This window comes from Diabrotica undecimpunctata, chromosome 2 (genome assembly GCF_040954645.1).
Source record: "Diabrotica undecimpunctata isolate CICGRU chromosome 2, icDiaUnde3, whole genome shotgun sequence".
Lineage (NCBI taxonomy): Eukaryota > Metazoa > Arthropoda > Insecta > Coleoptera > Chrysomelidae > Diabrotica > Diabrotica undecimpunctata.
In genome coordinates, this window is record NC_092804.1 from 16,318,677 (window position 1) to 16,343,974 (window position 25,298).

General features: G+C 33.8%; 1 protein-coding gene across 2 annotated transcripts in view; it reads right to left on the reverse strand.

Annotated features, from left to right (window-relative positions):
- The window catches only part of mgl (low-density lipoprotein receptor-related protein megalin), a 452,951-nt gene extending 429,540 nt beyond the window's left edge, over nt 1-23,411 (reverse strand). For both annotated transcript variants that reach the window (XM_072522342.1, XM_072522341.1), the window contains exon 1: nt 23,072-23,411. In XM_072522342.1, coding sequence (XP_072378443.1) covers nt 23,072-23,183 — 112 coding nt within the window. In that variant the 5' untranslated portion in view covers nt 23,184-23,411. The remainder of the gene's footprint in view (nt 1-23,071) is intronic.
- Between the last annotated feature and the right edge of the window lie 1,887 nt (nt 23,412-25,298).

Consider the following 25,298-nt stretch of genomic DNA (forward strand, 5'->3'; position numbering starts at 1 on the left):
AAGTAACGCAGTCCTTCTCCTTAACGTCACTTAGGGTACTTGCTGATACGAAAACAGTGACAAGTGCCAAATAAACCAAACCAAATGTAATATAGAGTTATCATCCCATTGCCAACAGTGGCGGATCTAAGGGGGGGTCACGGGGGTCGTGACCACCCCCAAAACAAAATTAAATATCAATTAAATAATCCTAAAAAAATAATTTAAAACCCATCAACCCTATAGGCAGGAAGTCAAGAGTTGAAATGATTCAAACTCATTTATTCTAGGGGTAAGTGAAGAATCATACGGAAGCCTTTTTAAATTGCTCTTTAAAAAAATCAACAATTCTAAATACAGTAATACCTCAACTAAGACTTCCACGAATTCAGAGTAACGCGATTTTCAAATTTTGTCAATTCGTCATTTGAGTGCCAGAAAATCGTTCGATTATCGATGAGATAGAATTACCGCCCACACATTATTGCTCATTCAATGTACATGACGTGACTTTTTGCACTTACTCAGCACATTTTTATTTTGTATTAGGTATTTCTTATCTTCAGTTTTGTCTACGAATTGGTTGTTTGTAATTTGAATATGTATTATAATTGTTGAAATGTGTGTACTACATTTTATAATTTATCTATAATAAATATCAAAGTGAATATTGTTGTTGCATTAACTCTATCTGATACGTTAGTGAATACAAATAAAGGAACTGGGGGCTGATGTATTTGTGAAACTGTGAAACAGTAGTTTGTCGTAGTGATGCTTTAGGTACAACTGTATCACTTAGTCGTCTTCTTCAGTCGCCAAAATTAGATTTTAAGTAGGCTACTGAGGCCATAGAGGACACTAAATGCATTCTTCAAAATAAAAGATCAAATGCTGAATCTGTTTTTAGCAAACTTTACTATGAAGTAAACAAATAGCTGAACAACTAGACATTGAATTGAAGATGCTTCGTATAGTTTCTCGTCAAACCTGTCGTCAAAACCAATCTGCTAACTCTTGCGAAGAATATTTCCGAAGATCTATTTATTTACCCCTTTTAGACAATATCTTAACTGATTTAGAAGAACGACTTTCACCGAAAGTTATGAATTTATTTAATCTTCGAGTTGTCTTACCGAAAACTGATAACACACCAGAAGATAAAGTTGCATTAAAAAAAATTGTTGACACCTTCCAGGATATTATTGGACCAACTACTTACTGCATATCCCACAGTAGAACACAGTAGTTTTCACTGTGGATTCAAAAGTGGAAAAGAGTCGTGCAAATTAATGGAAAACTTCCTGATTGTATTTTAGAAGTATTAGAAAACTGCGATATTCATATGTATCCAAATATCAGAATATTTCTGCAAATATTAACTGCCAGTCAGTGCAGCAACAGCAGAGCGTTCTACGCTTAAGCGTCTAAAGACTTGGCTTAGAAATAGAACTTCTGCGGAAAGGTTAACTGATTTAGCACTCATCAATGTGCATCCTGAAATTTCTCTAGATGTTGATGCAATCATAGAGCGATTTGCTAAATCGGATAGGCGAAAAGAATATTTATTATTATATAATAAATAAAATTATATTTATAATATTTACTTATCTTATTCTTATAGTATTTTTAATCACTGAACTTTTATTTACCACTCGTTGCCGGCTGTTGCTGACAATTCGTGGGAAAAATTTCAATACCGAGTAAAAAAATATTTCACTCACTTATAGCCTAATATGCCTAATTATAGAAATAACTATTCCTTAGTTATATTATGTTTTTTGTTGAATAAATAAATTTAAATAAAATGCTGTTTACACTTATTCTTAAGGTTTCTTTCTGTTTTTAGTATCGAATGTGTGTCCATGCCTGTCCAGTCTCTTACATTCTTCAGCCAGGAGCATTTTTTTCTTCCTGGACCTCTTCCTTCTACTTTCCCTTCCATTATGAGTCGTAGAAAGTTATATTTTTCTTCTCTGTAAATATGTCCTAGATAACTCGTTTTTCTGTTGTTTGCAATATTTAGGAGTTCTCTCTCAGTCCTCATTCTTCCCATCACCTCGTTATTGGTCACGTGCTCTGTTCACGAAATCTTTAGCATTCTTCGAAAAACACACATTTCAAAGGCTTCTATACGCCTCATACTTGTATACTACCATTCTATACTACCATTCCGAGAGTCCATGTTTCCACTTCGTATAGCAATAAGGAATAAGCAAAAATCTAAATCCTGTATCAAAATTACCCTCAAGATCCATGACCCCCCTGACAAAAATTTCTGGATCCGCCACTGATTGCCAAGCAGTTATAGATAAAGCGAAGATCATGTAATTAGTTATAAAGAAGGAAGAATTGATAACAAAATAATATATAGCTTAGTATTGCTCCACCTTTAATAAAATTTTGTATTAAAGTAATGAAATGAGAAACGATAATTATGTGGGTTGAAGGATGGAGCTGTTAGAAGTTGAGGGAAAGAGAGGCAGAGGAAAACCGAGGAGAAGATGGAAGATTTGATAATCCCTAAATTGTTATTTTTCTCTAAATTCTAACACACACTACAATTTTTAATATTAATTTTATTACTTTTAAAAGTAGTATTAACTCTGCTACCAAATTCCCAAGATGGGCACTGAGTGCTAATTATTATGAATATAAATAATAAAGTAATTTCAATCTAAAAAACATCCTGTACCTCGCCGTACCTACTAGAAAACAAATATTTGTTCATTATAGAACAACATACGACGAAATATATAAATATTGCTATCAGCAAAAATAACATACTTTGATGCAATTTAATAACTAGCTAGCTCAGCAACTGAAAGTTTAAATATAAGTAGTACGGTAACACGATCCAGCAAAATGTGGATTATGTTTTAGAAATCGACGTAATGACGGTCAAAAAATTTACACAACTTATTCGCAGTTTTCAGTAGAAATTAAAACATATGTAATGAGGTTAAACAACAAGAAGGGGACAGAAACTGATAAAATAAAATTTAGTGCAAATACTTAAAATGACTCTTTTATAAATATTCCTTTTTTTTTGTTTTTTCATTTACTACATGCATTCGATGTAGTATTTCGATTTCCTCTTCGGAAATCGTTAATCAAAATAATAACCCAAAATAATATAAGTAATAATAAAGAACGATTTCCGAAGTGGGAATCGAAACTACAAAATAAATTTATTTTAAAATAAAATTGGGGCTTATTCCCAATAAAAATAGTAATAAAAATAGTAAGTTGTATAAAAATATGTATGTAATATATTGAATTTGTTATCCAGTGATGTCTCCGTTATATATAGAAGATCTAATATTTCTTCAAGCACTGAGTCTGCTCACTATTATCTAACATATAGATTTAATGCAAGATTGATAGGTTTTTCGATTTATCCAAGTATCGCTTGGTGTATTTATTTACTACTTGTTTTACTTAAAGATCGTCGTGTATATCACTGTTTATGAACCAAGATGCATTTGTTATAGTTTGTAATAACTTCAACTGAAAATCTTGCAAGTATTTCTTTGTTTGAGTTTCAGAATGCCCATTTTATATGTAAGAATTTATTTTTTAAACTAATTTTTGTCTAGCAAGGTTCCGAAATTACTTTCTTGTGACATGGTTAAGTTAAATATTATGTTTTTTATGGGATTAAGCGACAATCGAAGAACTTGTTATTTGAAAATTGTATATTTATTATCCTTGAAACGCTAAGCTAATTTTAATAAATTCGTTTTTGTAGAAAAATAAACAAACATCTGCTCATTTCATCTGTGGTTTTCCTCTTGGTCGTCTACCTTTATAAGGTCTCCAATGTATTGTAGCGTTCCAACGGTGGTCTTTTCGTCTAGCAGTGTGACCTGCGAAGCTCCAATTGAGTTTGGCAATTTTTGGTGTGATATGCTCAACTTTTGTTTTTGAGCTTACCCAGTGGTTCCTCTTTATATCCGACAGTCGTATAGGTACCTAACATTGCTGCTTTCTGTTTGTGGCTAGTTTGTTCATATTTTTTTAGTTGAAGCAAGTTTGACATCTATATGTCATGATAGGAAGGATGAACTGGTTGAACACTTTGCTCCTGAAGTATTGAGGTATTTTGTTTCTCTTTGTCAAGTTTCAGAATTTGGTGTAGGTAGATATATTTTTGGACTTGTTCTATAATATTGCCATTTATAGTTATACGTCTAAGATCGTCTGTGTTTGTCATTGTTTTTGTCTCATTATGATTATAATATGTTCTCATTGCCAGCATTAATGTTCTTATTGCCAGTAGATGGTCTGAAGTACTATATTCTTTGTGGAAGTCTGCCTGCTCTACCAGTTGGTTCTACCATCCATTTTGTAAATCAACCGGTTGTTAATAATTCTCATAAACAGTTTGTACACTTGACTGAGCAACGGTATAGGTTATAATATTTTAGATCACATTGGTTCCTTTTTGGTGTAGCAGCATTAATAGACTCTCGTTTCAGTCTCAGGGACTTTGCTTGTATGGAAACATACTAAATAGCTCTGTTAGTATTGGGATTGTTATTGTCTTACTTGTTTTCAAAAGCTTGGTCGTGTCATCGTGTCACGGAGCTTTATTATTTTTTAAAGAACTTTCTATTTCGAATCACTCTATATTTGGATGTACTTCTGATCCCATGATTTTTATTTTTGATAATTTTTTGAACTTCCAGTGTCAATCTTCGACATTTTAAGCCTTTGTTGTTTTCTATGACTTGTTCCGTTAAGTTTTCGTTCCATTTTTTGATGTTACATTTTAGTTATTTTTAATATTTTTATTTAGTCCTCCGTATATTTTCGTATAGCCTTTGTTTTCCGCTAGTAACTGTCTTTTCTCCTACTTATTCTCTAGAAATTATAATGTGAACTCAATATTTTAATTTTCAAATTTACAAAAAATTGTCAAAAATTTGTCAATTTCAAAGCATTTTTTGCTAGTCAGTGTAGACTACAGTGGTCGTTTTTAATACTTATAATAGGAAACATGGTTTGTTTGGAGAAATATCAGTTTAGTGGTTAGCCTTTGTTTACTAAGTCATGCCGTTACTTGTATTCAGTTTCAACAAATGCGTGACAACCCTCGGCAAGATTTTGAATGGTGTGAGTTTGACGTCCATATATAAGGTATGGTAAGGTATAGGTATTTATTATTTTACGCCCAAGGAAATTTAATATGTTTCAGATACATTTTTGTTGGAACTACCTGATTCCGAATGGCGAGTAGTGCTTTAACCCTCTAATGCATACAACCGCCTTGAGACGAACTTTGATCAAAGTCATATTAAATGAACGGGCGAAATTCTGGTTGTATACCTACTTAAAACTGTTTCGTGGATGGCTTGTTTTATATGATAGCTATGTCCGTAGTTTCATATCTGTCACAGAGCATCCAAGGTAGTTAGTTATATGGGAATAATTAGTAGGGTAAAAAAATTATTTGGCGCGAATACACATTTTTAGCCAAATAAGTACTTGTTTGTGAACGCTAAGTGAGGCAGAAAAAATTATAGGTGAGTAGCTAAATACCTCGATTACACATTTTTTATCTGATTTGAGTTGAATCAATTTCGATATTTTTGTTATGCCCCATTTTTCATACTCCGCCTGTAGGCGGACTTGTGCTTTCTGGCGTAGTAAAAATTTATTTGATGGCTTATTACTAAAGCGTTGTGAGATGTAGTACAGTACATTTTTCTTTTCAGATATGATACAACGGGGTTTTAGACTGTCTGAAATGACTGATGCAGAAATCTGGGAGATGTTGGATCATATACCTGCTGCTGACGCTGAAGCAAGAGATGTTGAGAGTGACTATGATTTTGATGGTAACGATAGTTTAGCTGATCCTGTTGCTGAGGATGCTGCTGATTTAAGCACTGATGAAATGGAATCGGATAGTGCAGCTTCAACAGTTTCCCAGATAATTCAAGAGCAATCCAATACAGATCAACTAGGCGTATCAGAGGTGTCGCAAGCACCAAGTGTATCTGAGGAAATTCCAGTGCAGGGAGTCTCACAATCGTGTCTCACAGGGATCGTACTGGTAAAAAACAGTGCAAATTTCCAAAATGCGCATCCGAAACCCAAGCATATTGTATAAAATACAATTTATCTTTATGTAATTCAACCACAAAAACATGTTTTTACGATTTTCATAATAAGCAATAATTTCAATATGTTTTTATTTGCTTAGTTTGATAGTTAAAAAAAAATTAAATGCTGTAACCTTAATGCATGGTTACTGCATAAGTCCGCGTCAAGGCGGATGTCTGTTTTTTCCTTTTAGAGATACACCTGGCAGTAATATCAATTTTTGCCTCAGTACATTTGTGTTCGTAAGTGCAAAATCTAACTTTTCGGAATTTTTCAGCTCGAACAAAAATTGATGCATTAGAGGGTTAAGAAAACATTATTCCTGTTAATAATCAATATTTCGACGCTTGCGATTTTTTTAGTTCTTCATTTTATTTCTTTTCATTTTTTCCTCCTCAAAATGATACTACAAACTTCGTAGAGCCCCATTAATATACGTTCTACTAAAAGATACGTTTTATGATAATAACATATGGTATTAAAATGAAATTTTATAAAACTGCTATAGAATTGCATCAAAAAATTCAGATGAGACAAGAATTGTCATAGTGATTTCAAATTTTGTCGGTACGATACGATGGTCGGAGCGAGCTTCGGTGGTCTGCGCCTTCGAAAAAATACTAAGCTGGAATACTATGGTCCAAGTCTATGGTCCGATACCTGGCTCGAGGTTGGGCACTGCGCTTTGACGGTGAAAGCTGGAATTTTTAAAATAATGCATTTATTTTACGTGGCGATGATACTATGATACCATCCTATGGTCCGAGCGAGGGTCGACGCCTCGTTAGAAGCGCACACTAAGAAACCGATTTTCCACGGCGTTTGTTGCCTTTGGTCTTCCCTATCCAGGTCTTTTTGAACAATAGTTTCTTTGAATATTGCAAAGAGCATCGAATATTATACTTGGGGGAACGCCAAGCTTTTCTCCGATATACCGAATTGAACGCTCATCATTGTAAAGCAACAGCTTGCGCTACTTAATCTGGCCTCATTGTAAATCATTCTTTGATCCTAAAAACATTTTGTCTGCCGAAAAAGCTGCCAATAATACACCAAACTGACAGAGTAACTGACAGAGTTGCAAGTCCTCGTAGACACTTCGTCTCAGGAGCAGCAACTTCATGTGGAGTCATACGTTGACATGTTATCATATCCACTTATAACTTTAACATCCTAATATATAAGACTAAATAATGTAAACTAAATTGTAACCTATAACTTTTAACGGGTTTTTACCCAGATATTTAGTGGCTCAAAACATGTACACCTAGACACTGATGACGGAATATGGATTCCGAAAACGTTTTGTCTTCATGACATAGCCCGTTTGGGTTTTTTAATTGATATACCTTTTATAAAGGATTTTAAAAAAAGATTTTTAAGAGTAATAACTTCAATTATCAATACAAACGTGGAAGAAATAAAAATAAAATAGTTTTTCTTCGTGTTTGCATATATTTTCTTACGATTCACTGGCCTAACACTAATGACTTCTAAATACACTTTAATAGTAACTTTCTATTCGATATAGATACCTCTACCAGTACCGTTGGGTACCTTCCTAACTTAGTCACGGTACGCATTAAAAAAATATCAGCGACTTGAATTGTTGTTCGAATCGATAAATTAAATAATTTTCAATAAGAAAGAAACAAAGATGGGGGACTACTTTCGGATATAATTGTGTTTTTTCGATAACCTCATTACTATGGACGCTTTCGAGATTTCTCTGTCTATAGTGTCATAAATTACTTAGGTACGAAACTTATTATTTTTTGTATTCTATTAAAAATATTTTTAAAAGTAGTTCGTCTTATGGTTATTTGTATTGTTGCTTTATAAGTGTACGCAAAAGTATTTTGAGGTTAGATATACAATACCTAAATTATCTTGTGAAACCTATGCCAAATTATATAAAATAAGAATTTTTAAAAAAAAGTCTTTCCCTGGTCTAAGTACTGAAGAACAAGGTGAAAGCCTCTTGGTCTGACACTAAATTAGTCTAAGATATAAATGTATTACAGAAAATGAAATAATGTTACATTTAATACACATTTAACCACCAATTTTATTACAACCGTACAAAGCAGTACCACTTTTGGATTTACTGGAAACAATTTCACGAATACCATTAATCCAAAGTACCATCCTATAAATATAACAAGTTATAAAAAACTGCAGTAAAAACCTTTCAATTCTTTGAAAAGTCATTAAATAATGGAAATCTACAGTTGGGTTTTTCTAACTAACCTGAATATTTACTTTTGACCACTTATTTTTGTTTGTATATTCCAAAGTAAAATTTTCCATCTCATTATAATGTTTGAACAGCGATCGAAAGAACTGGGTTTTTACTTACCATGTAAGTATGTAAATTAATATGTAACTATAAGAACATATACCTCAATCTTGGTAGATAATAAGGAGATTGGTAAGTCTATTTATAGCTAAAACCAGTTTATTTTTATAGCAAAATGATTTTTATTAAATAAGAATCGATAAATAACTATCAATCATTAATTAGAAAATTTTCAGATATATTTCTTTATTTATTGAGAGTCTGTTCATATATTTCAATTTAAATTAATAATAAATACAATTTTTATTACAAATACATAAATATTTTAACTATTGCTGAAATATCAGTGACTGTCATGCAATAATCGTGCAGTTACTTGAATGGAATTTCTTCTTAGTTTATGATTATAAATAAATCGGTTCTGATTGTAGTTATAAAAAAAATCTATTATAGACTGCATGCGAAAAGAAATTTCAGACAGATCAACATGCCAGAGCTGTGTCATATATAGCCAAAAAGACAAAACTAAATCTGGAGAAAAATAACCAGCTTCGGATCAAGTCTTTTTTTTTCAAGACTTTTAATGAAGACTTGTGCCGTGCATTAACCGCTTCAAATATACCGCTTTCAAAATTATCCAATAAAAACTCAACTTTTAAAAAAAAATAAAGGACTAAAGAGAAAAGAATGTCAACTCGTTGTACTCGTCAGTAATAGACCATACAAAAACTAATATTAGTAACAATTACTTCTAAGTATTAGTTGACAAAACCACTGATTCGTCAGGAAGATATTTCGCTCATTTAATGATTTCTGTTGTAAGCGATCAAATAAAATCCTATTTATTTTCATGCAAGCAATTAGAAAAAACCAACTCACTAATAATATCACTTTTGTACAAGAATAAATATACGAAAGGTAAAGGACATTTGTCCAATAAAAAATTCAGGAGTATACAGCATATCATGCGGAATTTGTGACCGAAAATATACTACTCCGAAAAAATTAAGCGAATACGTGAAAGTTTATATCTGCAGCAGCAGCTTCAGTTACTCATATCGGTGTAGGATCCCATTCTACGCCTGGCGCCCATTCAAATCTATTGTGTTCTCCTTTGTCTTTAATTTTTCACTGTAGCTCCTTAGTTTTTATTTAGACCAAACTATCCACATTAAATTACTACAGGCAAGCAAATGAGGCTTTCCCATATTTAAGTTCCAGTCTCATTCTGTTGTTCAATTGTATTGTTAGGCATTAACTTTTTCTTTTAAGTGCCACTTCAAGTATTCATTACATTGGTGCCTTCTGACAGTTTACTAAACTTGAATATATCACATATTTGAATTATAAAATACTGTAGTACTGTATATTAGTGCATAAAGTACAAATAGCACCATATATTTTGAACAAACTTTTGACAAATTGTATCATTACCCTCGTATTCATCGATGGCTTAACTTTCGATTCGACCGCCAGGTCAATTTGTGACACCTGTCGTTTCAATTACCTTATTTCCTGTGTTATTGGGTGGGATATTGTATTCTAGCACATCCTTAGGGCATTTCAATACTGTCTTTTCGCTTTCAGTAATCGTAGAATTTGCACATGGTGCTCTGTTAAACCATTTTTATATATCAACTTACTGTAACATGCTTGCAAAAGTTAACTTTAAAATCATCCAAATATTCTCACATACACTGTAGCCGGGACAGACGGCTTTACGTGCTCTCCCAAGCACAGTCTCAGTTAAATTGGACATTAAAACATTTCTGGTCTAAATAAAGGCCTAATCAAAGCTTACATAGGCTCGTCAAACCAAAAATCACAAGTAATTCAGCATAGTGACTACGCTACTGCAGAGTGTAGCCATAGCGGCATTTTTAAATTATAGGTTTTTTATAACTCTAAATTTAAAACGAGATGTAGCTACATTTAATAATTATCACTTTGCAACGAAGCAAATCCTTTTTAGAATTTTTCATGCGCATACTAAATTCTTCTTTACACGTTCAACATTTTCGCATCTTTTGCTATTAATCTCGAAATTCACAAAACTTACTTATCTAATTTTAATAATTTAAATCAGTATTTTAATTCCGCCATTTATATTCAAAAATATCGCCGTCCGCCGTGTTCCGTTACACCGGCGATTTCTACAATTTTGAATCCTTGACTTTGTACATACTTTTCTTAAAAACCGATCATTTCGGGCTAGAGGTGGGTAAGTTCTTGAACAAACTGTACGATAAGACGATATCGCAGTGGAAATTCAATGAGTCGAATTCTGTTGTCTTAAAATTATGGATTAAATTCACGTGAAGTATTTTGAATTTGTATTGCAATGGTAGTACAATGTGAAACCTGTTTAAGATGAAGTAAAACACAAAGATGCCAGACTCAAACAAAATACTGATTTTAAACAAAATAACTTTGTTGTACAATTTGAACTTACCTAAATGGTTTTTTATGCATTTATTTGGCTTTAATAGCGTGTGTTTCCCCCACGAGCCTTTACAACTGCAGTCATTCGTCTTTTCATACTTCTGATAAGATTATCGATCAATTATTAAGGCAGTCTCTCCCATTCCGCAATTAAATCAATTCGTACTTCCTCTGTTTTTCCTCTCTTCCTTTTCCTTCTCTGTTTTCTCCGACCTAAGACCCCATAAGACCGTAAAATATTTGGGAATTATACTAGATGACAAAATGGCATTCAGATACCACATACAAGAGGCATATCAAAAGGCGGAAAAGAGGACCTCGACCCTTAATAAGATAATGACGAATATAGTAGGTCCCGGGTCACACAAAAGATCAGTTATGCTACAATCAATCATGTCCATCTTACTATACTCTTACTATATGGGGTCCCAGTGTGGCATGATATCCTCAACAAAGCGAAATATAAAAACATTATTTTTAGGACACAGATGAAACCATTGATCAGGGTATGCAGCACAAGAACGTATCAACCATTCCCTTACAAGTATTGGCCGGTGCCGTGCCAGTGCGTATCCTGGCTAATGAGAGGGTTCGGATGCACCAAAGGGGTAACGGAGCCTTAGGTTCAGAAACACAAGAAAAAAAAAAAGGAGTTTGGAGATGTGGCAGGACCAACGGTCAAGAGAAACAGACAAGACTGCCTGGACGAGGGCCCTTATCCCAGATGTAGTAAGGTGGTATGAGTCTAAACACAGACGTGTCAACTACTACTTCATCCAATTTATGACGGGGCATGGATCTTTACGGTCTTATACCTATTGAATAAAGAAGGCCGATGACGAACTGTATCCCGAGTGTGGAGTGGTGGATGACGAGCATTATGTGGTATTCGTATGCCCTCCATACAATGTGGCGCGAACCTTGCTGCAGCTGGGCCTGGTGTCACCTATAGGCGAGCCACATGAACTAATGAATAAAGCAATTGAAAACCAAAGAATTTTTGACTTTATCATTGGTTTTGTGACAGAGACTATAAAACACAAGGACGAGAAAGAGAGGAGCCTGCAACAGAGGTGAACTGTTTATTTTAATGTGTCATATCTGTCGGCATGTGTGGTGAGCCACTATTTAGCTTCCACTACTGATGCCGAAATCTTAAATGAATTCTAAAAGAATTTGACTACATTACAGAAATCAATTTACATGCATGTTGTTTTGTTTCTACTTGTATCTATTGTACGGTGTGTGTGTGTCCTTTTGGAGCAGCCTATTACTAAGTAATGGGCTGGTGTAGATGAAGGGATGAATGGACCATCCCGCGGAGGTTGAATATGAATGCCTAGTGTACAAACCAAGTCCGGTGCAGACGTAGGTGGGGTGGGGCGACTGGGATGCTATGACAATCACAGAGCGCAGAAGGAGAGCGACAGATGGGAGTTATGAGCAACGATGACGGGTCCGATGATAATGCTCGCTAAGAGCGGTCCCAGGCCCATCGGTTAGAGAAAGAGGGGGTTTAGTTGGTAGGCGGTCAGCTACGGTGAGACGTAGTCGTCCGAATCCAACACCCCTGGAAGTCCCACAAATGCTCTATCGGGATTAGGTCTGGGGAACACAGGGCCCATTTATTGTTGTTATACCCACTTGTAATAAGAAATCCCTTACACAGCGTGCGACGTATGGGCGCGCAGTATTCTGCATTAAAATAAAATTTGCTCCAATGTATGGTGCAAAAGGTACCACATGGTCTTCGAGAGTATCTCCAATCTACTTATCTGCTATTATTGCTCTACCATCAATCACCACTAACTGTGTTCGTGCCCCAAATATTAACCGCACCACACCATAATTAAACCTTTGCCAAAAGGTACGGTCGTAGTAACATTAAAAATTACATTTTGTTCTCCTTGGCTTCGATACAATTTACACAGAAACGGCTCTCGTGCGTAAAGATAATTTAACTCCACTGGTTATCATTCCAATTTTGATGTTCCCGACCAAATTGTAGTCACGCTACACGATGGTGTCTCTGAAGTCCGAGACATATAACTTGCGACCGGCTTCTTTGTCTCCTTCTTACTGTGCCCTTACTACTGGTAGTTCCACGAACATTTTGCAGCAGGTTTTTGGTTTGAACTTCCGTTTAACGTCTATTTCGTAATGTTTGCAACGTTATAAAGCGACCATCTACAGCCGTGGTTAAACGTTTTCTCCCTTGCCCCTTCTTCTAACATACTCCCCAGTTTATCTCCAACGACTTACACAACGGTGGATGGTTGATGGTGATTTACCAAACATTGCAGCAACTTCCCTGTACGTTCGACCATTGTTACTACTCTAGCAATATCAGTCGGTATTAAATCACCCATGTTTACTTGCTCTTTGCAATAAGAACACCACTGATTAAAACAAATCAAAAGAAAAATGACTTCTAACGGATAATACGACTTCAAAATGTAAAACACAACACAAGTAAACAAATTAATTTGACGTTTTGACATTTTAATGTCTATTGTGGAGAGGAGCATTCAAAGCTATGTAGATATAGTCTATAAAATAGAAATATAAAGAAAAACATTCATTATATAATATATTATAATAATCTGTTCCTTTAAATTTTCCGGTGTGTATAGTTGACAGAAAAAGTGAGACCGATCTAATATTTGTTTGTATATCTGCAGAATGTAATTGATTCTGAACAAGAAATAATATCAAGGATTCGACTCATCAAAAGTAACGACGGTTCCCATTTCTACGTTTGTTCGTAAACACGTTTTTTGTGAACTTGAGGTATAAGAGTAGCGAAAATTAGAAACGTTTTTTGCATGGAGACTTCAATGCTCCGTTAGACAAGAAACCTATTTAGTGGGTTGAAAAACTAAAAATCTATTAAGGCAAATACTTCACTAACCAAAATATTTAGTCCTAATAATTTTAACAATAAGTTTTTGTGTTATTTTATGCAATGTTTTATTATTAAATTCTCTATTATTTATTGTTCATTGTTGAGTTTAGTTTAGACGAAATAGATCTTTAAGTATATTTGTAGGTTGTGTTTATAATTTCGTATTTATTTCTCGATTTTTTTTGTTTTTCTGACAAACCGCTTTACATACATTGATGTTATACTTTTCGAATCGTGTCATATATTTCAGTCTTCTTTAAATTCGTATCGATACATTTTCTCTGTTTTGTAAAATTCATGTTTTAAATGATAAAATCTGAGGATGATATAAAAAAAGAGGATGGAATACGAGCCAAAAAGTAATGGCAAATCCACGATTCATTACCATATTCTACAGTTTTTGATATTCCATCATTAAAGCAGTCTAATAGAGTTTACACAATTCTTGCAAAACGAAGTACATCTTTAAAATTACTAAAGATGAATCTAGATCGCTGATGTCACATGTCAGTCATTGCCAATAAAAACCTGTTGACTGATGCGGTACTCCATTACTGAAAATAAACCAATCCGGTGAAGCATTATTGTTGAGCTAATTGTCATCTAAAATTAAAAAGAGTGTTACACGAAAATCAATAACACTAACATGTCAAACTTGATAGTTTCTTGCGTCTACAACATCACACGTATCGCAATGCAATTTTTTATTTTAGGTTAACTAAATATGGAGATTAATTATTAATACTGACACTTGATTAGTTGCGCTCTCTATATCACCGTATACCAAAAATACAAAGCTTTTCTTTCCTAACTCAGACCGACTTAAGGAACATACACATACAACATTTATGTGTGTGCGGTTGTCAAAATGTTTATTATAATTTACAAAGCATAAATATAAAATTGGCAGATTAGAAGTTGTAACTAAGTACTCGATTAATTGTTTTAATTTTGCCAATATTTTTTACTTATTTATTTATATTCTCTAGTAAAATATAACGAAAGAGGCCGTTATTATTATTAAAAGACCCTTCTGGTCTATATGGAAGGTAACAATGTATCAGATATTACTAATATCTTGGTTTATCCTTTGTTCGTAGCTTCTTAGGATATTTTTAAAAATGTCGACGTTTTTACAGAGAATGAACGAAGAATCTATTTATAGGTAGTCAATTACTACCATTTTTTGTTACCAGGTCAAATTTTTATTTATTTCTTAATCGATTACTATCCTGACGACCACAAAAATTTAGTAATAATTCAACTCCGGTAATGCTATAACCTCAAATTTAAACTTTTTAATTACATAACTATTGCCTGCGGCCATTAGGATCCTGCTTTTGTATAAGGTAGCTATTAATTTTGTGGTCTGAGATCGACTCTCTTTGTGGTTGAAAGCATTACGATAGCATTATATTGGGACAGTCATTTTTAGCTCCTTGAATCAGATATGGTTTGTTCATTTTAAGTTATTCCACCACATATGCACACACATATGCGTTATTTCAGTCTTTGTATTTCAATTCGTAACTTCTAGGTAAGTTATTGGGCATTCTATTAAAAATGGAGCCATGGAAATAAGTCTTAAAGTAAACAAAATTTACAAATAATTATTATGAAAGAGATGTGAATGCTAGAATCGTTTCAGGGAACAGGTCGTGTGATTCCCTAACGATACGAAAGATAATTATATAAAATCATAATCGGCTTCACTTCCAAACTAATGTATAATATCAAAATTAATAATCTTAAAACAGAAAATCCTACAAACTATTTATAGAACTTGCCATGATGAGATATCAGAAGAGTGCAGGAGAAGAAACTCTAGGGAGACGAAAACATACATTAAATTAAAATAGGTAGAACACGTACTAGTTTTTAAATTAAGTTTAATTGAAATCATTGACCAAAATGTGTATACAGGGTGAACTATAAAACAAAATTAGGATTTTCTCATTTTTTTTTTAAATGGATCACCCTGTATTTTATTTTTTAGATATATTGTATTTTTGATACTCTTTCATTTTTATATACTTAAACTCATTATTTTTCGAGATATTTTCAGTTTTCTTCAAATTTCGGGAATACATTCAATTTTTGTAAGTAGAAATAAGTATTGAGTATTGAGTAATAATATAACAAAATTATTTTTATTCAACAAGTAACTAACAAAAAATATAAACCATAATAATATGTAATGAATGTAACAATTAATGTGATATTAAGGAGATAAGTCTAAAGTAAATGTTCGAAAGGTCCACCTTCAACGTCTATTGTAACCGATATTCAAATCACTGAGCCACATTTCATAACATTTGTTAATTCAATTTTATTAGAAGCTTCTCTTATTCTATTTTTCATATCATCTGGCGTTGTTGGAGGCTTCTGGTATGCAAGGTCTTTTATATAGCCCCACATAAATAAATCAATTTTGGAGAATTCCGGTAATTGCGGTGGCCAAACTGTTGGTCCTCCTCTGCACTGGTTGGTCTCTCACAGTTGGTGAACTGTCGTTTAAAAATCACATTCGTTATCAAATATTAAGCGGCACATTGTGCAGTAGTATTGGCAAATGATTATTTAGAAAATCCAGATAAGTATATGGCACCATTCACACGACCGTCAAAAAAATGTGGGCCAATCACATAATCGCCAACAATACTACCCCAAACATTTATAGACCACCTAATTTGACTATAAATGTTAACAAAATAGGGATTGCTTGATGCATAGTAATGAAAACTATGCCGATTTACCCTTCCATTTTTGTGAAATGTAGCCTCATCTACAAAGAGCACATAATCGAAAAAAATCGTTGTCTTTGCACTTGCTGCTGAGACCATTGACAAAAAGCTAATCTGCGTTGACAATCATTGACTGTCAATTCTTGATGTAACTGTATGCGGTAAGGATGCAGTTTATGTTTACGAAGATGTTTATATTTGCCGCCGAAGTTTGACTAATGTCATGTTGATATAAAATTTCACTAGTGCTGATGTGGGGATCTTCAGTAGTAGCTATCAGTACATCATCATATAAGTACAACTGACCCAGTGCGAACAAAACTATCCACTCATTTTTCAAAAGCTCTTGTGTTTGGCTCCCTCCGTTCAGGATATCGCTCGTGATATATTCTGGATGCAAGTAAGCAAGTTCCCGAACTTTCTTCTAATACTCAGATCATGTCTGTTAACTCTTCTACAGAAAAATTCATTTTTAACAATAAAGACAAGCCACACAGACTGATTAAAAAGGTAATAATATGAAAACTGTCATTTTCAAAGCCTACTGTTTACAGTTTAATAATATGAAAACTGTCATTTTTTCAAAGCCTACTATTTTACCTTTGTAACTGACACAAATGGCCTTTTATTTATTAATAACTGCGCACCAAAATTGGCAGTTAGGATATTGTTTTATTAATAATTCCTGGCTTAGAATACTGTTGATATAACAACTTAAATTATCAACCGATGTCGCACTAAAAGCTCACCCTGTATATGCTGCAACTTTTACCTAAATTATTTTTTTCGTATCTCTTACGTCAAATGGGCAAATGGACTTCCTCGTACTTATACCGCACCCTGTATATAAATAAATTGAAAACCACACCATAAAACACAAACTAAAAATGTGTTTATTATAGCTTGGTTATATTTTCTTATAATAAAAACAGGATAATGATGGCAACAAAACCAACCTCGCGACATTGAACTAATAATGGAGCAGCTACATATTACATAAATTTAGAAATTCAAAAAACTGGAACACCATTATGCTTGACGTCCAGCAGAATAATGAAAAGCGGGAAACGAAGGATCATTCCATCACATTTGCTTTTCGGGTATTACAGTCGAAAGGACATTAGACACGACATTAACGAGAAAAGAGACAATTAAGTGAATTTTATTTAAAATAAGAGTAAAACGTTAGGAGCTTCATTAAACGGGACAAAAAATATTTTGTATATAAGAATAAATATAAAATAATGTATTCAAAATGGTAGGAGTAGAAAAATGAATATTTTATTGTTAAAAATGTATTACGGGAGATTGTACATTATTTTGCGTGGTGAAATACGAATTGTAATAGGGAAGTTAAAAGCGTTAAAAGACCTCATTGATATTTGTGACTTATCTCTTGCTATTTTGACGACATAGGTCTCCCCCATTCTGCTTATGTGGTTATTTCATTCTTTTTTTCTATTTAGTGTCCATTCGTTTATACATTGTACGTTACATTTTCTTCTAAAATCTTCACTTCTCTTTCCATCTCTCAGTGTATTTCTGGAATTCTCCTCAGTACTCTCATCTCTGTCGTTTCCAGTAGCCTTTGTGCTGTAGCTGTGTCGGGTCTTGTTTCTGAGGCATAAGTCACTCTGGCTTTATAAATTCTTGTCTTTATCTCAGTGTTAATGTGTCTGTTTCACCATATAGTGTTATTAAGGAATCCTGTCAGTCTATTTGCTTTTTGTACTTGATCTCTTACTTCTTTGTCCAGGTCTCCATGACTGGACAGTATAATTCCAAGGTATTTTATTTCCATTATTTGTTCAATGCAGATGCCATCAATTTCTATTTTACATCTGGTTGATTCTTTGCTGATTACTATTGTTTCAGTTTGTAACCGTTTCAAAAGATTTAAAAGAAAATCATTATAAATTTCAATAATTTTTTTTTAAATAAAACTTCTAACCCCATCTATCTGTCAAGTACCTACCTGTAGCCGACTCAAGGATTCTTCTGTAATTCCCAAATATATCCGGTAGATGAGCATATTTTTCAACTTGTCACTCACGCCCAATTTCCAGAATCAGGCGCCATGATAGCGCTTCGCTTTTTTCTGTTAAGACCGTTAAGACGTGTTTCCAAAGTGGGTCTCAATTTCAGAGGTGAGCTAAGCAATCCTTTTCTTGTTCATATTTCAGATAGATATTTTTTTTTTTAGACCCTTATTGGAGAGGCTATAATGCTGATATTATATTTCTAATACTCGTCGCAAGATAGTTTTGCTATGGAGTTATTCCAGATCATGGCCCAGTAGCGGTATCTTTTTATGGAATACCTAACCCCTCTTATCTAGGATGGTGGTGATTTGATATAGTGCGTAGCTGAATCAATGGTTTATTTGGTGACTGATTAAATAAGAAGAGAAACAGAGCAGATTAAGGTTGTACCAATTTTTATTATACCTACTTTCAAGACAACAGAAATGATTATGAACTCAAAAAAAATGAAAATATAGTGAAGTGTTCTAATTTAATTTAAAGGTTTATTTTCTTCATTGTTCCTAGTTGATAAATAACTATATTATTTTCAATGTAAACAAATTTCGAAATTTGGGGTTAATATATATATACATTCATTTTCTTTATAACCAATTCTTAATTTAATACGATACAAAGATTTTTTGTTTATGATAATGTTAACATAAAATAATATTTTGGAATCCCTTTGGGATGACGTAACTTTTTAAGTTTTCTTTTTGTTCATTACTAAGAAATAATAAAGAATAGTTTTCTTGTAAACTTTCAATAAATCTTAATTTTTTTTTGCTCTTCCCCTTCGAGGATAAACCAGGGGTGGCGTCCAATAATAAATTATAATTTCATATTATCTAATTGTGCTTGAATTTAAGATACGATATAGTTTCTATATGTTTAAGAAAACCCCGCCCAATTCTCTTCGACAGCGAGCGATTCTGGCTTGTATATATCATTGTAGCACGGCAGTGTTACAAGTTTTCTGAGATGAAATTGTCATATTAAATTCTTTGCTCTTATGTTAAATCTGTAGACCAGTATTTGCAGACTATCTTCATCTTGGGCTATCAATATTGCGTCGTCTGCATAACAGAGTATTTTTACTTCTTTATTTCCCATTCTGTATCGTCTTCCTTTGTTAACGCTTTTGATAATTTCATCAATATTGCACTTAGTAGTATGAAACAATTAATTAAAATCCACTTCTGCTGTACTAAATATCTCCAAAGTTCTCGAAAGCTAACGAATATAAATAAAATAGCAAATTGATAAACGTAAAAAATGAATTACATTCTGAATATATCATTCTGTGCCAAGTACTACAGGTTTATACCAAGATGTGGGTCAGGTGGCAATAAATACAAAAATTGTGTTTATCATACCATAACAGGAAATCCGCTGCCGATTCGCTCAACGTCAAACTTTTACGTAGATTTTATACAAAAAAACTTGAGAAGTAGGAATAACGCGAATAAAATATGTCATATTTTCACTGATAAACCAAAATTTCTCTAAACGTCGATTTCTGAGCTTTAAGCGCGATTTTCTATTGATCTCCGATAAAAAAATTGGACTCTAATGTACTTTTTAATCATCTACAATTTCATAGAATACAGTATGAGAGTTATAGCAATAATTGAATTGTTTTGTTGATGGTAATCAATTTATTGTGAGGTTTGTGTAACAATTTACTAACATGAACTATATTTTTGGTACGTAAACAGAAATTTAATTAAAAAAGACGAAATACTGTTGTGATGGAGAGTATTTAAACTGAGAGATACCTCTAGGAATAATAAAACGATCGAAAATATCTACCAAAACAACACAATAAAAGTAAAAGTAGAAGAAGAACTAACCGACGTTATTGAAGCTGGCAATGGAATAAGACATGGAAATTCCCTGAGTCCTCTATTATTCAACCTGTTTATGGACGAAATAATAAAAAAAGTAAGAACTAAAAAGGATACCAAATGGGAGAAAAACAACTTAAAATAATCTTCTATGCAGACGACACAATACTACTCTCTCAAAGTGAAGATGATTTACAACGTATGCTGCACTAATTTAATATAACCGCCAGAAAATGTAACATGTTAATTTCCCCAAAAAAGACAAAATGCATGGTTACAACAGCAAATTTACTAAGATGTAAAGAAACGAAAGTCAGAATTTACAAAACAGTCATCAGACCAATAATGACATACGCGGCAGAAACAAGACCTGACACAGAGAGGACAAAAAGGATGTTAGACACAGCAGAGATGTAAACACTTAGAAAAATTGATGGTAAGACACTATGGGACAGAGCTAGAAGTACAGATATACGACGTAGATGCAAGGTGGAGAACATCAAGAACTGGGTAAGAAATAGAAGAGTAGAATGGAACGATCATATAAGCCGAATGACAAAAAATAGAGTAGTAAAGACGGCAAGAGACGGTTTCCCAATAGGAAGACCACGAAAACGATGGAACGTACAACTTACTGAAGGCACATTGAAAAACAGATAGATTCATGTCTATATAAAAAGAAGACGAAGAAAGTATATGTGATTTTATTACTTTGGTCTGGATCTTGTTGTTTTCGTTTGACATCTTTGGTCCGACTTTTTCCTTATCAAATTTCCAAAGGTTATGTTCTCACTATTTGGCATGCTTTTCTGCGTTTTGCAATTTTCAAAACAAGACTGCCAATTAAAATACCTTACCTTAGATACTTCGGACATATAGAGTGAAGAACATAAAGTTTAGAAAAACTACCGCGAGGAAGGTCTCTTACGCGCTGGCTGGATCAAGCCATAGGAATAATTTGCGATGGTCTCTTCTTCTGCAACCATTTTCCATCCACTTCTGAATGTCGATCTCTCCCAATTGCTTCCATCTTTCTCTATCTTGCCGAATCTAATCCACAGTTTGCCTGCCGCTTTTCTTATGTCATCTATCCATCCCTTTTGAAGTCTTTCCATGCTTCTTGTCGTCCGTTTTGGTCTCCATTCTAGGATTTTTTATGTTCATGGACTACACGAAGCTTTCCTAGCAGAAAGATGGAAATTCATGACCCGGAGGATCAAGACATCATGTAATGTCATTTTACATTTTCAACAATCAACACACAAAATAAGAATAATAAACTTATACGCTAACCAAAAAGCTAATATTCATGTCGGGCGTTGCCTTCTCATGGTAAAAATCTTCCGTAAAAATGGGATAGTAAGCTAGCGTTACATGTTCATTGCTCCTACTTAATATTTACTCACAAGAGTTATTCAAGGAAACATTTAAACAAATATAAAATGACATCTGTGCAAATGAATATATAATAAATTATCTGAGATATTCAGATAATAAAATGTTATTGGTCGATACATCTAAATGTCTCCAGAAACTAGTAGATCGCGAGTAATCATGGACTTCAAGAACCTGAGGACTTAAGAATTTTATAACACCGCAAAACATCGGACACTGGCTTTAAACCAGGAGCTAACAGACGTATCTGGACAATGTAAAAGTCGACATCAATAAAAAAAATAGTAACTGGAAAAAAAAGAAGTGACAAAAAAATTCTTTAGTGTTTAATATTCGCAAAGAATTTTGCAGACATTCATAGAGAAATGTAAAAATACAAGTAATATATCGTATCATCTAAAAGTATCAACAAAGATTGATTAGAATTAATATAAATTACCTTTAAAAGTTGTATGCGAGAAAAGAGATACAAAATAAATAGGTTATGGCATATTTTGGCGCATGTCCGTCTTAACAATACGATACAGAAAGTAAATTAAAAAAAAAAGAAGACCTAAGGAAGATGGGCGTGTTATAATTGCACGGGAGATTGATGTAAATGAGTATTTAAAGAAATGGAAAGAGAATTAAGATGAAAATGTGCTGAATTTGGAGATTTAAATTAATTTTTAAAGTACTCATAGCAAACAATGAAAAAAAGTTTTGATCAAACAATGAAAAATGTCATATGTCAAATATGAAGAAGAAATGACAAGGTTATCAGATGAGACCTAAATAATTCAAAGATTGGGCTGCACAAAAAAATATAAAAAGCCGGATTCAAAGTAGCTGAAGAAGAAAATACCAGGGTATTTAAACAAAAGACTATTATGTTGACTTTTAGCATAAAAGCAGCAGACAATTTTAGTCCCATATTAAAAGGAAAATTATTTTCCGGTAAACATCACAAACCGGCAAAATAAAAGCCGGTTATATTTTAACAATACTTCGTCGAAAATATTTAAAAATACTCAATTATATTGTTTATTTATGGTACTGATAAGAAATGTTTTAAAAACAGTTGTTAAATTTTTTTGTCCGTTCGACAATAAAGTTTGTATACCATCGAAAGCTTTACAAAGAGAGGATTAAATTCGTTGTCGCATTTTCCATTTATCACATTCTGATCTAACTTTCCTGATTGGATTTCACCAGTAAACCGCTGAAGTTGACAGTGCTCCACATTCTCGCATATACACGTACCCACACAACGGCAGAATCGTAACCAAACAGAGGCGGTTATTCACCTCTCAACAAATAGCGACAACTTTTTCGAAATGTGAACTCACCTGAATTGGGTAGAAGCCTCGTATCGGCCAATATCAGCGAAATACTCCAGCAGCACACCACCAACCAGAAGAAGTAGTTAAAAACTGCGGGGTTACCCCCGAAGAACCGCATTTTACACAAGTACACAGCACATGCGAGTATACAAAAAACTTAAACACTAAAAAACACGTAGAACCTAATACATCCTGAGCGCGAAGCTTTGAACGTACTTAGAAAATGGTCTGTTCCAGTTCACGAAAAGTTCGGTGTTTGAGGACGTGTTTCGGTTTCCGAACTCACTGACAGCGTATCGCTACCACCTACTTTTGGAGAAGTCGCGCAACGACTATCGTTGCTGATATTTGCTTCTTGCCGGTAGGTACGGAAAAAGTGGAATGCCTGTTGTACGTGGCCACTGCGCGTGCTCTGTTAATGCGTGCTTACAGGTAATTTGATGAAGAACAAACAATAACTGATATTTTTCTTCACCTAATTAGGACATTTCTTTTAGATATTGAAAAATTATGCACATTTTTCTTTCGAAAAGCGTACAAGCAAAAGTTGGATCGCTTATTTCAACAGGAGAAGCTGATGTTTTTCTTATTTACTGATACATTTGCTTTTAATTCTAAAATAAATTTAATTTTTTATACGAACTTGTTAAAATTGCCTTTAATAACAGATGTATATTTTTTAAATGTTCAAAATAATTTGCACAAATAACGAATTAAAATACCGTCAAGCTGCGAAACATAATATGATAGGTATGAAATTTAATATTTTTAATAGGTAATGAAACGATACGAAGCGGCATCTATTGGAAAAATCGTTCATCAGACAGGACTGAAAATATGCTTGTCTTCTTTTATCTTCCCTTCGACCTTTTTGTGTAGTACACATTTTGTGATTCATCAAGCCCATGGCAGCTGCTATTATCCTGTAACGCAGTGTGTTATATAGGCATTATTAAAAGCTTAATTTATTAATCCCTAGAACTGTTCTTAACCGATTAGAATGGTGAACATCCCACATAAATTTATTGTAATCTTTTACAATCACAGGAGTTAGAACATTCCCTTGGGAACCATCTTTTTGGGTTCGTTTTATAGTTGCATCTTCACATTAATGAAAATTACTCCAGCAGAAAATTACTATTAATGAAAAGTACCAATGATTCCAGCAGCCCACAAAGCACACCAAACAGTCAGTTTTTCTGGATGTAATGGTGTCTCAATATACACTTGAGGATTATATTCACTCCAAATACGCCAGTTTTGTTTGTTGACATTGCCATACCAACAAAAGTGAGCTTCATCGCTAAATAAAATTCGCTTATGAAAATCAGGATCAACGGTAATCTCCTTTTGGGCATATTCACACAATCTACACCTAGGTGATCGTGTAGCTTCAATTCTTGCACGAGTTGGATTTTGTAAGCACGCAAACTAATATCTTTCCGCAAAATCTTCCTTAAAGTGGATGAACATACTGCTCTGCATGATGGCGGATAGACGGATTCGGGTCTTCCTCTATGCTACACTCTACATCAGCAAAAACTTCGTATGTACGCACTCTATGGCGTCTCTATGGATGCGCATTATCATTTAGAGTAAACGTGGTGCGAAACCGTTCTATGGTTAATCAAATTAATTGCTCTGATGGACGATTATGTTGACCATAAAATGGCCGCCCTACAAAGAGTAGTATTGGATGAGAAGGACATTCGGATGATCATGAATTTATATTGGAACCAGCGTGCTCAAGTCAAGGTCCAAGACCAGCTGACCGACCAAGTGAAGATCATGCGAGGAGTAAGGCAAGGCTGTGTACTCTCGCCGACTCTTTTCAATATATACTCTGAGGAAATTTTTACTGAAGCAGTCACAAACCTAGAGATGGGAATACGAGTGAACGGAGAATACATCAATAATATCCGCTACGCCGATGACACTGTGTTACTAGCAACCAGCCTAAATGATCGACAAGCCTTACTAGACCGACTGAGAACTGTTGGCGTAACATACGGACTAGACCTTAATATTAAGAAAACTAAATTCATGGTTGTCAGCCGTGCAACTTTATATCCCGGGGCCCTAATGGCAGATTAGATCCAGAATTGAAATGGCACGGTCTACATTTATCAAGTTGAGATCCTTGCTGTGCTGCAGTGATCTCAGTTTGAGAACCAAGATGCGGTTACATTCTTCTAGTGTTGCTATATGGAGTTGAAGCCTGGACACTGACGCA